General features: G+C 31.5%; 1 protein-coding gene across 3 annotated transcripts in view; it reads right to left on the bottom strand.

Moving 5' to 3' along the window:
• The window catches only part of MICU3 (mitochondrial calcium uptake family member 3), a 71,775-nt gene that overhangs the window by 20,489 nt on the left and 36,648 nt on the right, over positions 1–14,638 (bottom strand). For all 3 annotated transcript variants that reach the window (XM_037526297.2, XM_037526296.2, XM_054701017.1), the window contains exons 5-9: positions 14,080–14,127; positions 11,304–11,386; positions 8,837–8,908; positions 5,432–5,470; positions 1,121–1,216 (exon numbers count right to left, since the gene is read on the bottom strand). In XM_037526297.2, the coding sequence (XP_037382194.1) occupies positions 1,121–1,216; positions 5,432–5,470; positions 8,837–8,908; positions 11,304–11,386; positions 14,080–14,127 (338 nt within the window). The remainder of the gene's footprint in view (positions 1–1,120; positions 1,217–5,431; positions 5,471–8,836; positions 8,909–11,303; positions 11,387–14,079; positions 14,128–14,638) is intronic.

Genomic DNA, 14,638 nt, shown 5'->3' with positions numbered 1-14,638 from the left:
TAAAGAGAAAAAGACAATGAAAAATGTGGCTCGGTATTTACTGAAAAGTTCCTTGTGGAAAGTGTGTAACCATCTCTGATAAAGTTCTTTAAAAACCTTAACTGGAAACATAAACATAAAGCACAAATCTATAAGATATAGCCCACCTTTAAAATGACAAATCCCTATTAACAGTGGCATAACAAGAATAGGGTGGTGGGAGCGTCTACTTGAGTACAGTAATAAGGTTTTTTATTTAAAAACAAGAATGACTAACAGTCTACTTTTATTTTCTCTGTTTTGGCAATCCTAAACAATGTAAAGACAATATTTCCCCCATTTCAAGATTGACTGCTCCTACCACACCTCCCTCATGTCCTGCCCTTGGTAAACCACTTATAATTAATATTAAAATATGGGGGTTCCCTGGTGGCACAGGGGTTAAAGATAGCGCTATCAAGCTATTGCCAGGCACTGCAGCACGAGCTTGATCCCCGATCCGAGCTTGATCCACGATCCCCGGCCCAGCAGGCCAAGGAGCAACCTACATGGTGCAGCTCACCTCTCCTCTTTCACCTGCTGTTCCCCTCAGCATTGTGTTTCAGTAGATCTGCCTGTTCTGCTCCCCAATGTCTCTGATGAATCCTCTCAACCCGCCCCCCGACCTCTAGCTGATTCCCCAGTTCTTGTATGCATAAATAAATCTTTAAAAGAATAATAAAAAATAAAAAAATTTCATATCTGCCATATCGCAACTCTAAAACATTAGTTATCTTTCACCAACCTAAAAATTCAGCACTTCATATAACATTGCAAATCATAAGGTTAAAAGATTCACTAAATTATATAATAGTGTTGTCAAATTTCCTAAAAGTGATCAAGTAAAAAAAAAATTCCTTTTAATTAAGTTGGGAGTTCATGTTTTCTACAAGTAAGTTGATTTAAAACAGACCTTGCAGATGACCTTGCAGGCCCTACCAGCACAGCTGACATATACAAGTGTACCATTAGGAATTGCTGCTTTACTGGAGAAAAGGGAAAATATAAAATATACTTTCATCACTGTAACTCTAAAACAAAATGAGGACTAGATTAACAAAATGGCAAATAGTACAAGGTCCTGGTTGAGGTTTAATTATACCTCTGCAAGGTCTGAAAAGAGTGCTTGGCTTGTATTACGTCTCAGTGTATCCCAATAGCTTCGGGAGACGAGTTCCTCAGCATCTGTTTTAAGTACCTGTAGAAGTTTTAAGAAGCACAACTGAAATCTAAAGAATAGTCACAAAGAATGATAATTTATACACTTTAAATCTCTGCTAGCCAACCTTGAAAAGAAAACACATTAGCTTACCTTTTTTGTTTTCTCCTGCACACAACAGTATTATATTACACTGCTGGTAAACCCAGGGTATTTTCAAAGGTGTAATGGTATATAACCACTATTTCTAAGTATAATGTGGCTTTGTCAAAAAGAATGACATTCTTCATACCCTCCCCCACGTTCTTGTATTGAAACATGCGTAACTTCTAAGAAAGTGCAAAATAAAAATTTTATTCACACCCTAAATGAAGTAAATTCATTTGGAGATCTGGGGTTATTTTGTAGCAGCCTATAAAAACCACGCTTAATTTAACAATGAATTATTGTTGGCTCGCATACATCATGTAAGTGAATCAAAGAATCAAAATGACTACATCCAAACTTCAGAGAAACAAAATTTACATTAATCCAAAACTTGTCAAAAAGAAACATGCCAGTTAAAGCTAAATCACTCAAAACTACTCAGGGATTTGGCAGGTGCATCTATTGTTATAGATAAGGTATTTTCTTCCTATTACAAGGAAAGAACACTAGCTTCTATCTCAATATTGAATAGTTTGAAGAAGGCAATATCAAGATTAAGAAGTGTAGTATAATTGTCTTATGAAAACACAGAACTGCAAGTTTAGCTTGGCTCTCTGTCAACAAAAATAATTAAATGCAGTTTTTGTCAGGATTTATCAGGGAAAGATTTCACAGGTTCTCAGGCTGGTGTTCCTTTGGTTATTGTGAGAAGAAAATGCTGCATGACATACACAGGAGTGAGTGAGTGGCTGATAATGAAATTGTTTTTGATCTTAATCTTTAAAAGTCCAGCGCCACCAATAAATTATTATGCATCTGTGAATTATTTAAAAGATCTAAGTTTTAATTCATTATTATTAACTACAAAACACTGCCCACTGTCTATATTTTAATAGTCTTAATAAAATGTTAGTAACAGTATTTAGCAGGAATCAATTATATACAGACATATTACTGAAAGTACAAATGTAGCAAATGGCAGAATTTGCTCTTCACCCCTCTAGTGATTAAATAAGCTTAGTTATTTAGTTAAATTTGGTAGCTATAAGCTAAATTTGTACAATTAGCTGAGTATAGAACACATTTCATTTTCTATTATATAGGTATGGTAGAACTTTGATAAATGGTAGGTACATTAAATTTTTGCAGATATTATCTAAATATTCTGAATACAGATATATTTTTTAATCATAACTTAAATGGTTAGTACATGATTAAGAAAGAGGGTTATTAAACTATCAAATTAGAAAATAAGGTTTACTACACTACATTATTATTAGAAATGTAACAGGTATGATTCACTTTATGAAACCATGTCTCTTTTTCCAAACACTGGTCACTGTCTTAATTAATTAAACATACACACACACACACACACACACACACACACACACAAATATGAGTAATGGCATTAAAAAATATAACACATTAAGGGATAAAATTAGTTTCACAGACTATATTGACATGGATCGCTATAGAAAAAATATTTTCTGAGCATAGAAAAAAATACCACACAAAAATAAATTGATTATCTGTGAGTGGCACGATTAGGATTTTTATTTTCTTCCTTTTGTTTTCTTGCATTTTAATAATGAATATTAATTTATCAGAATAAAATACAAGTTTTTAAGCTAAAAGATTTTATTTAGAAAATACAAAATACAATGCCACTTTTGGCATATGTAACAGCTTGATATGAATAGTTCTTTCCTGCAGAAAGCTTTCAATAAAAAGCAAATAAAAAAACAGAATATATGCATACAGAAAGACTGACAGGAGAAAATGCCCAAACATAACTCAGCATTATGAGATTATAAAATAAATACTATAATGCTTTGATACATAAATAGTGGGCCAATTTGCAAAGACTTCCTGAAGTCATCTTGGAGTTCTGTGTGAGTTTTTGGCCTTCTTACCAGAGTGTAAAATTAGGTATAAGCTTCGTTAAAAGAGATAAAGAAAACAAAGAAGTTCAGATGGATGAACACAGGCAAAATAATGTCCTGAATGCATTGTACCCTTTAAGATACGGTTTTTTGTTTGAGTTTGTTATTTGTAGAATTTCATGGAATCTCTCCTTCATAATAAAAGTCAAGAAGGCCATTGCCTTTCATGAAGAAACTTCTTCCTAAAGGTAGAATCCTAGGTTTATATTCAGTTCTATGAATTGTGCTCATATTAGATACTTTAACATTCCAATTGATCTATAATTCTGGAAACTAGCAGATAATTGTCAATTAACTCCTAATATTATGTAATGTATTTTATAATATATACATCAATGATATTTAATATAAATCTTAGACTGTCTGAATATTTTCCTAATTTTAAATATTCTTTTTTGCCTGCATTTTTTTAAAAGAATCATTCCTTTACGAGCAAATTTTTTTCTATCATAGGAAAAAAGTATTATCGGTTGGTTATCCAACTAAACTAAGGGAGTTGAAAATCATAATCCATATGTATAAAAAAAGATATCAAGTTACATTACTTTAAAATATCTAGTTTATATTCTTAAATGGATAAAAAAGATATCCAGCAAAATATATAACAAAATATGCATCACCACAATAATATATAAAATTATAAACTTTCATATTAAATGAGCATAAGTTAAATGAAATGTACCATTTAAATCTGCTTCTCAATATTATTCTCTTAATGTCTGAGTGACTACAATTTGTATATGTAACTTAAACCAGAGCCATACTAGTTCTTTCCTTTTAACAGTTATACTTTAAAATATATCTTTTACAAAACCATATGATCATGTACATGAAAATTATTACTAGTTTAAAGGAAAAACAAAAAAGTGCCATGGTTAGAACAATGACTCATGCAATGACATACTAAATTAGGAAATAAAGTCATAAACATCACTAACATTTAATAAGTTTCACAGGACATAAGGCATATGAGATTTTTGTCTTACACATTCTTACAATTTTTTAAAATGATTAACAGTAATCTTTTAAAATTTTAAAGAAAGTGGCAGACCTTATTTAATGGAAAATTGTAGTGAATTTTTTAGAAAAAAATTTAAATATTTTGTAAGGGAGCAAATCAGTCAATCAAAGAGTCCCATAGACTTGGCTTGTTCCCCAATCATTTTATGTCAGTACATTCTTTGTGACTTAGGCAAGATATTTTAGGTTTATTTTATGCTGAATCAGCCTCCAGTTCTATCTACAACAGAGTTTGTTTTTATATTTTGGAGTTTTGAATAACTATGCAATAAAAGAGGTAGCAGGTCCTTTTAGAATTGTGCACAATAACTGGAACCCTTTCAGCAGGATATACTGAGTCAGTCATCCTATACTCAAGGGCTTCTTACAGCTGGAATTTGTATAATTTGAAGGATTCTTCTAAGTGACTTAAGAATTCTTGGGCAAATTAAAAATGAACTGTATATATTCACACTCAAAATGTGCTGTGACATATCCTTAGTTGTTTAGTAGCTGGGCTAACCAACGAGCTCTGACTTTCTAGGAGAAAAGATGTCAGTATAAGGAGAATACATTTGGTAGATCATTTATAGGAACTTCCAATTTTTCAGGGCAAGAAGAGTCTGAAAATCATAATTCTCCTTGAGAAATAGCATGATGCATTGATATTTTAAACATATCAGAGTCAACTTACACCAGGTTTGGAAATAAGTTGGGAGAAGTACTGAAAACTAAGAATAGTCTATCCATTAATAACTTTATTAGAAATGAGAAAGGACTGTGTATCAGGTGGATAGGGCTCCCTAAAGTACCTGTTCTGCAGGAGCACAGCCTGAGAATATGTTCCATAATTTGTATTTAATTCTTCAAATACTGTTGGAAATATGTAAAATTGCAATTGTCCCAGCAGAGATTTCATTGTGATCATTCAACTCACCTTTCCCTTATTCTATAGCTAAATATATAGTATTGCTCTGTATATCTTAGTCTTCTCTTTAATCTAGGAAGGAAATACAAAATTTTGGCGTGGTTGCACCTATTATATTCAATAAATTCCTAAACATAATCAAAAGCAGACAGAGCTTTATATCATAAAATAACATCATCAAGTATAACAGGCAAGGGCTAGTGACATAAAGAACGTTTAAAGTATTGTACATACACTATTAGTAGGAGAATGGTATCCATAAAGTTGAAGACGCTGACATAGAGCACAAAGGGCCAAATGAAGTGTCACATTTCAGAATGAACCCAAGTATAGCAAAAGAAAAAAAGAAAAAAGATGACAAAATAATCAATTAGGAAGGGCAAATCATTATGCTACATTCTATATAGAGCACAAATACAATACAAGTAAGATAAATATTAAAGATGAGTAGCAAAGTTTTTAAAATCTCATACAATTAAACATTACATGAATTTGTGCTCATTGCAATCATCTTCATTAACTTTCTGACAGAACTACTGTTTTAAGTAAAACATATTCCCTTTTAAGAATGTGGTATTATTTAGACATGCTTCAGCAATTTTACATGGAATAGGGAAAAAAATTTAAATGTAGCAGTATGGCAGTGGAAATGGTAGTGGAATCTTGTTCTGCTTTTACTAGTGCTGTGATGTTAAACAAATTAATTTACCTCTCTAAGACAGTTTTTTCATCTGTAAAACAGGTATAATACTTACCTGAGAGATATATAAGGAGTCAACATTTATAATGGATGTAGCACAGAGCTCAGCATATAAGTATCCCAAGAATTGTTTCCTTCTGAAGCATGGTTTCATTTTTGGTATGTAGCTATTTCCAAATTTAGTTTTGATTTAACTTCTATTTTGATATGTAAATACTCAACTCAAGGTAGCTGTATTGTTCTACTCGTTAAAAGAGAACCATAAGCCTTACAATTAGCTAATTCTTTTGAGTGTTTATTATAGCCTACATGTCACTAGCGGCTACATGTTTTAGCTCACTTAACCACTATAACAATCACTTGTGATCACGACGCCTTGTAGCCCAATGTACAGATAGACAGGCTCCAAGAGATGAAGGACCTTGTTCAAGATCGCTGAGGTAAGGAAAGGCACAGCTACTACCCAAACTCTGAATATTTGGCTGCTGAGCCTGTGCTATTCAGGCTAATGTAATATCTCTAATGTAATATATTTTCACTGTAAGCTAAAGTTCAATTGCTTCAAAACTCAAAAATCTCATCAGTTCAGATTTGCCTTATTAATGTGACAACTGTGAATAGTAAATTACTACTAAAAATTGTTATTATTAAACATAGTAATGAACACTTGTAGAGAGCTCTATTGTCATAGTGTTCAGTGGTTATATATACTAAAGATTACTTCTGAACTATTTTAAGGAAAAGTTCTGAAAGCTAAAATACATAGATGAGATTTCAGGAGCGCTATTTAACCTATGTAATAAAAAATATCTCTAAGGTACTTGAGGAAATCAGAGACTTTAGCTAGCATTCCTTTACATATGAACAAGTCATATAAGTTACTTTTACCTGTACTTTAAAACAAATGTCCTTCTCCGTGTATTTTCTAGAGAATGCTTCACTGTTGTATATTCAAATAAAATAATTTAATGTATGCTGATGTAATTGAGATTTCATAATTCAAATAGACTTTTTTTCTAATTAATCTAAGTGAATGAGATTTTTATTACATTATATCACTATTAGATGTTTGCATTAAATCAATATTAAGTTTACTTTACCATGGCTGCAATGAAATTCAGAGCCAAATACTGTACTGACACTGTAGCACTTCCCAATATAGGTTGTCTGCTGTTATTTTTCCCATTTTTCTCTCCCTTTGTTACTTAAATTATGTATTTTAGTAAATGCTAATGTTTAGGATAATACTGCATTTTTAGTGGGAGATCCATAAGTCTTTCCTGGAAGTAGCAAAAATAAGCAAATAAAGCAGTTTTAATTTCTATCCATTGAAATACTACCTACTTTATCACTGTGATGTAACAAAAGATTCATTACATAATCCAATCTCCTAAATTATATTTTATTAGCAACATGTCTTTAATCAATTATAGCTAATCTACCAAAATCAAAATAATTGTTTATTCTTTCAATATAAAATATATTATCCATAGAAAATAAAATGGGTATGCAGCTCTTTAGTCTTGTCTGCTAACACTTTAAAAAAATTGGGAGCTAACTCATACAGGATTTGTTGGTTACAACTTGAAAACAATGAGGACAGAATTAAGGAACTCCTAATGTCCTTTGTAATACTTGACTAACATTAGTATTAGTTCTTTGAGTTTTTGAGAGTATCTTCCATAACTTTTCAATTAGTATATTGGGGGAGGCCAATAAATACTGATAATTACAGATAGCTTTTCAGATAATTATAATTACATAGTTGAATATGAAATACATTTCATAATCCAAATAATCTTTTATCTCAGTATTAATATAAACATAATCATAGTGGGATTTAATATGGCATGTCTTTAAAAAAATCCATATAACAATGAGAATAATAAAAAATGTTGCATCTCTCTTAATTATTTGAATTCCACATAGAACAATTAACCTACTGCAGGGTCACTAATCTGCAAATGCAACAATTATCATTTACATGTCAATGAAATTCACCATGTTCCTGCAATCTGAGGCAGACAGATGAAGAAATATGCTGTAATGGGTAAAAGTATAGGCTATGAGGTTGGCCAGACATGGGTTCAAATTTCGTCTTTGCCGTGTGATAGCTATGTAATATTTGACACTGTACTTAATGTTCCCAACTTTCAGTTTTCTCATCTGTAATTAAAGATAATAAGAGAACTGTTGGGTAGCTTAAATTGAAACATGCATACAAAGTACCTGGTATAGTAAGGTTTCAGTATGTTTTTTTAATTTAATTTTATTTTATATAATTTTTACATCATTTTTCATTTTTGCACAATGTATGCATTTTCATCTTGGTAATATTCCCCATACAATTCCCACCCTCAGTATGTTATTTTTATTATGTGAACCTGGGGATGTTGTCAGGTTAAAATTCTAGGGACAAGTAAAGAAGTAACTGGTAATAAGTGGAGAGAAATATTTAAGTATGCTTTCATAATAAGATAAAAATATTATTCATCTCAAGAGATTTTATAATGTATATTTCTCTGAATTCAGAAAAACATAATTTGTTTTTTCTTCAACATTCATATTGTTACAGTTATCACTAAACTCAATCTCATGTATAATTAAATCTTTGCAATTCACCTTTAAATTTTCACATGCATAATGATCTGTATTAATCTCTTACATGACAAACCCTTCAAATTTCATGGATAACAACAGTATGGGTGAAAATGATTTAATGAATATGATTATGAATACAGATGTTTAATATCAATATTTGACATAAATATTGATATAGATGCATATAAATACTGAAGCACTTTTTCTACATACGAACTTTAGGAAGTTTCAAGAAAGGGACAGTTCCAAAGTTAGAGACTTAAATTATTACTTCTCAACATGAATAAAATAATTCTTACCTAGAGAACCCACCTGAAATGACTGTAAATTATTCTTACCAGCATTGCACGTTTCTCTTCATCTCCTTTAGTTTCTCTTTTTTCATTTTTTTTCCTGAAGATCTCTTGAAGCTGACAAGGAAACCAATTAAGAATCAAACATCCAAAAAAGAATTTCTAAGTACCAATCTACTAACCAGTGCTAGCTATAGTCTAAAACAAAGGACAAGTTAGCTTTAACCACCAAGAACATTAAAACTAATGTATTGGTTTCAATATAGTAATGTAGTGATGCAGTAATGTATTTTCAGATACCATTTTTCTCCCCTGAAAAAAAGAAAATACATTCTTCAGTACTGGCAACCCATATTTAAGTCAAATGTACAAAATTATAGTTCACTTTATCTCACAAAGACATAGGATCAGTGTCACACACAAAAAAACAGATGAAATCTGCTGGGATAGCATTCAGGGACTCTAGTTTGTGTCACACACCTGTGTCACACACTAATTTTATGATGGTGGACAAGTCACACAACTGTCTCTGGGTTCCAGTTTGCTCATATATGAAATGAAGATGAACCAGGTGATTTCTAATGTCTTTCAAGTAACTGGGCGTAGTGGTGGGAGCATGGCTTCTACACATGCATTTCCTTGAACAATTACTCTATTTAAGCCTATTTTTTCATGTCAGGAACATGAAAGCAATTCCTTACTTTGTAGGAATATTTTTTTCTCTAAAGTTACTGGTGTGTAATAGGCAGCTCTTATAAAAACATCTGTGCGGAATAAATATTACAAGTAATTACCTAGCATACTACCTAGCACAAAATAACTTTTCAGTAAATGTAAGCTTTAAAATCCTTTTTACAAATGGAAGACTGATTCTACCTTATCTCAGTTTTCTGTGTAACTTGAACAGCTATCTTGGCATATTTCCTCCAAAGATATATACAAGAATTAAAAATAAAGTACAAATTGTATATGATTTCATTAACACATAAATTTATTTCCAGACTCTTTTTTAGGAAGAAGAGTTTTTTAGCAAAGGTTATTAATAGTCACTTTATAAGAAGGCAGGAAAATCACAGGTTTTAGAGCTCTACAAATAACTTACCAACTCCACCTACTGCTTTCAGGGACTTTATACTCTTTACAAACAACGAACAAAACTCACACATGAGGCAGCAGTACAGCCACTGCTAAGAATAGGACATCATTTTAAAGCAAGGGCAGCTTTCGTAAAAATGTATAGTGGAAGAGGGGGTAAGTGCAGTGTAAACATTTCTGTCTCCCACCTTGACAATGTTCCAAAAGATATCTATCAATATGTGAGCAGCTTCCAACGGGCTGAGTTCTAAAAGTCAACCTTCAAGTCAATGAGGTAGAATTTAGCAGTGTTGCCATAGAATGTTTTTGGAAATTAGATTACAAGCCCATTCTGAAAATTTTAAAATAGAGTTGTGTGCCATCATAACCAAACTATATTAAACTCCATCTGTCCACTTTAGGATGTTACAAACAGATCTGTATTAATGCAATGAAACTTAAAAACTCTCACCTACCCACCATTCTGAAAAGCACTATAATGAGGGGACCCTTCATGGTTCCAGATCCCACAGTTTGGCTCAGGGGCTATCCCCAGGCAAGGGCTCTGTGCATGTTAGATTAAAATTTTGGATAAAGCCCAGTAATTAGTGTTCTTGCTTCCATTTGAATGGCTACTAATTAGCTTTTGATGAGGATTTTAAACTCTTCTCTTTCCTATCACAGAAAAGAATGATTTCACATTTTCTTGTCAGTGTTCCAGCCTCTGAAGAGAATAATAGCTCTTTAAGAGATTTTCTGAGGGATTTTTAATGGCTGTTAACAAAGGAAAATTAGAAAACAAAATAGTTATTTATATGCCAAGTAGATTCAAGATACATGGGAAAAAAAGAAATAGAAATTCTGGTATAGGGGAGTGATGGTAAGATTAGCAAGCAGTTAACGATTTTTCCAGAGCAGCATCAATGCCAGACCAGTCAAATGAGAAAGAGACAAATATCAAAGAACAATCTTACTTGGATGAAGTAAGTAACAGCCCTTGGATGAAGACAGGAGAAAGGGATAGAAGAATGAGAACAAGACTGGAACATAACAGTCATGAGTGGAAGAGAAAAGGGAAAAGAAAAATAATTAGTTCTATAATGAGAAGGAAGAGATTTTTTTGGCAAAGAACTATGCTTGGGTAGCTGATGTGTTGGGGGCTGAGCATTAACTGGGCCTATTTTCCACCCAATAGAAAATATTTCACACATTTCAAATGTCCAGAAAATGTGTAAACAGCTATAAATCTTCTTTACACAATGACTACAACTTATATTTTTATAATGTAAAAATTGAAGTACACACAAGAATAAACATTATTAAATTATGGTGAAATCATAAATCTTTCACTTGTCAACAACAATATTCAAAATAATGCAAAACATAAAATATAACTAATATTCAATTATTGATAAAATACAGTATGTCATATACATACCACCAAAAACTCCTTTTTATCTACCATCTCATTGCCATCAGTGTCGAACATGTTGAAAGCTATTCTAAAGCCTGCATGTGGCTCTGCCAGAAAAAATAAAACAAGCATTTGTGAAACAGAAAAATGTATTTTAAAGTACAAAATTCATTTTAATTGTAGTTATTCATTCTCTATACAAAAAGTTTCTTTAACCAAGAAATTAAAAGTATCATGTTACTATGACTTAAATAGAATGAAAGCTAAATAGAAGTATAAATATTTCTGCTTCATATATTAGCACACTTAGTAGAACTAATAATGTACTTTTTAAGTATTTATGTAATGCCTGTTGCATAGCACTACAGAAAAATTTGACTACCTTCCTTTTAACAATAAATATTTTTCTTTCTTATCCAAAGTATGTCAGTTTGTTTACAAGGAAAGTATCAGCAGATCACATTCAAAGTATTTTTTATATGTCCAACTATTTAAAGGAGAAGAAAATATCAAATATGATACAATGGACCAGTTCAAAGTCTTGGGAAGTAATGGTGGAAATGACCTATAAAAATAAATATCAAGCATGAGAAATTACCTATTTGAGTTTAACTTTCTAGAGGTTTCTGAAACATAAATATAAACTATTTTGAATGATTAATTCCCAGTTCCCAGAAAATGCAAGGAGCCATTGCTTTTCTAAGAAAGACTTTCATATACTATGATCTGTTTAATTTTATAACCTAATAAAGAGGTTCAATCTCTAAAGAAAAACTCTAAATCGTAAAGAAAATTTGGACAGAAGAAAACCTGAATTTGTCTTTCAAAGAATAGCTTGCTTGGTGTGTATGTCTTTTTCAAAAAACTGTCCTTCTCTTTAGAGAAGACCGGCAAATGTTTAAAAAAGACCTCCCACATATAACACTTGGCACAGCCTATTGTAAAACCTTGACTCCTTGACTCTATGGAAAGAGAAGTACACAATGCTGCTTTCTTAACCAGTAACAGCTTTAATATGAGTTTATAGCTTGCATGTATTTTAGGAATCTAAACATACTTTCATTTTCATTTACTTGATCAAGAAATAAAAAGTTACACAATTCTTGACAACCAATTTTAAGCTTTAAAAAGATCTTGAAAAAACACAAAGATCAAGTGTTTATAAAATAGAAGATATTTAAAATGAGGAGAAAATAATAGGCTGGCAACATAGGTAGGTGATCTAGCTCATTTTTTCCTACCTTGCTTTTCACATTTTTCTTGGTTCTAATCTAAACAAGACCTATAATTTTTCAGACCCAACTAGAAGTTTCCAAAATGGGTCCTGTACTCCAAAGGAAGATTCACTGCATCCCAATGTCTTAATCTTTCTACAGTAAGTAGTAACCACTCTGTATTTTTTTCCCATTCCTTTAAACTACTTCTCACCCTAGCCAACAAGTACCTTTTCTAACCAGTTCTGTTTTATTCTTGCTTATCACTCTGACTGGTTTAGGTGCTTATAACTTGTAATTTGTATCCAAAGTTGACCTAGGTAACAAAATAACTTTTAAACATTTCTGTGACATCCCTTGACACCTACTTCTCTAATTTTCATACTAGCAATCATTAATGATTGGACTCAAATCATCATTATGGCTTTCCAGTCTTGAACTACTTCATAGAGTCCTATTAGAATAAAATATTTGCTGCTTTTCAGTGCATGTCCACCTATGTGTGTGTGTGTGTGTGCATACGTGTGCACGCGTGCACACACACGCGTGCACACACACATTTTAATATGCCTGTATGACTAAAACTATATAAATATTTAAAAAAATACTTGTTTCTACTGGCAGTTTCACTGACGTTCTTATTTCCACATATCCAACAAATCCCTACCACTAGAAATTCTACTAATGAAATTCTTCCATTCATCAATTAATTCAACAACTATTGTTTGAGAAACTATGTGTCAGACACTTAATACAAAAAAAAAAAAACTTTGCCATTATGACTTTGATTTCAAATGTAGAGAGACAGAAAAAAACATAAACTAATTAATATTTTCAATTATTATAAGTGGTATGAAGAAAAGAAAACATGGTAAAGGGATAAAAAAGGAGAGATAGGGGAAGAAGCTATATTAGGAAGAATGGTCAAGTAAGAATTCTCTAAGTCTTCACATCTCAAAGGAAACCTGAATGATGTTTATTATCATAAGGGTTTGAAGAAAAGTACTGATGAGTTTACAAATTCCTAAGGTGGGAATCCATGTAATAAAAAGGTCAGGTGGCTAGAGCACAGTGAACTATAACATATAAGTTCCACAATAAATTTTAACTGAGAACCTTAGTAAGCCCTGTATATATTTCATAAGAATTGGTATACCTGAGAAAAAAAGAGAATAACAAGCTGTTTTAAGATGTATGGTGGATATTCTGACTAGTTAAAAAAGACTCATTCTTCCACACTAGTCTTGCAGAAAATGTGATTTGAATGAACGTGGCAGGAAACTTACAAATCATTACAGGTCCTGACCTCGGTGCTCTCCTGTAGATTAAACCACAGGATTGATATATGATATTAAATTACAATGTCAGAGCATTTTATTACTATGCTATAAACCACAATAATATCTATGTTTCTTTGCTTTTGATAGTACTATGCATAGCATTTTCCGCTGGCCATTAGATATAGAATTTGCAAAACCGCATAGTTAGACTAATGTAAGAGACTCACTCTGTCTAAGATTTGTTTTCCAAGATTCTGATTAAAAAAGAAAACTGTATCCAGAAATAGGTGCAATGAATACACTTACTTGTTAAAATACATAAAAGGAAAAGATATTCTGTGTAAGAAATCACACCTAAAAAATAAGAAATAGTATTAGTTATGTTATATATAAAATATTTTATCATGTAAAATATTATTCTTATTATCCATAAGTAATAATAAAGAACTTACAGTTTTAAGGAAAATGCTAAGTATTATTTTAAATGATACTAAACTGTTATTATAAATCATAGCAAAATAAGCAACAAAATTTTTTTGCTTCACATGCCTCTATAGAAACCAATACAAAATTTCCATTAATGTTCTCAGTTATATTGGCAAAAAAATGCAAAATTATTTTTACTTATAGCTATAAATTTTAAACTTGTTAGTTTTCAAAGCATAAATCTAACATGAAATTAAAAGGCTAGAAATGATTAACACTGTTAAGTGCTTAATTACTTTTTAGTAATTCTTTTTTAAACATTCTTTTTTTTTTGTTATTTAAAGATTTTATTTATTTTCACCTAGAAGAGCTGGGGTGTAAGCCAAGGTGTGGTTGGTGATAGGATTCACCAGAGACAGAGTGGGGAGCAAAATGAGTG

The sequence above is a fragment of the Talpa occidentalis genome, unplaced genomic scaffold (genome assembly GCF_014898055.3).
Source record: "Talpa occidentalis isolate TD23 unplaced genomic scaffold, MPIMG_talOcc4v2.1 talOcc4.4, whole genome shotgun sequence".
Classification (NCBI taxonomy): domain Eukaryota; kingdom Metazoa; phylum Chordata; class Mammalia; order Eulipotyphla; family Talpidae; genus Talpa; species Talpa occidentalis.
Note: the sequence above shows the minus strand (reverse complement) of the source record. Positions and strands in the feature narration are given on the sequence as shown.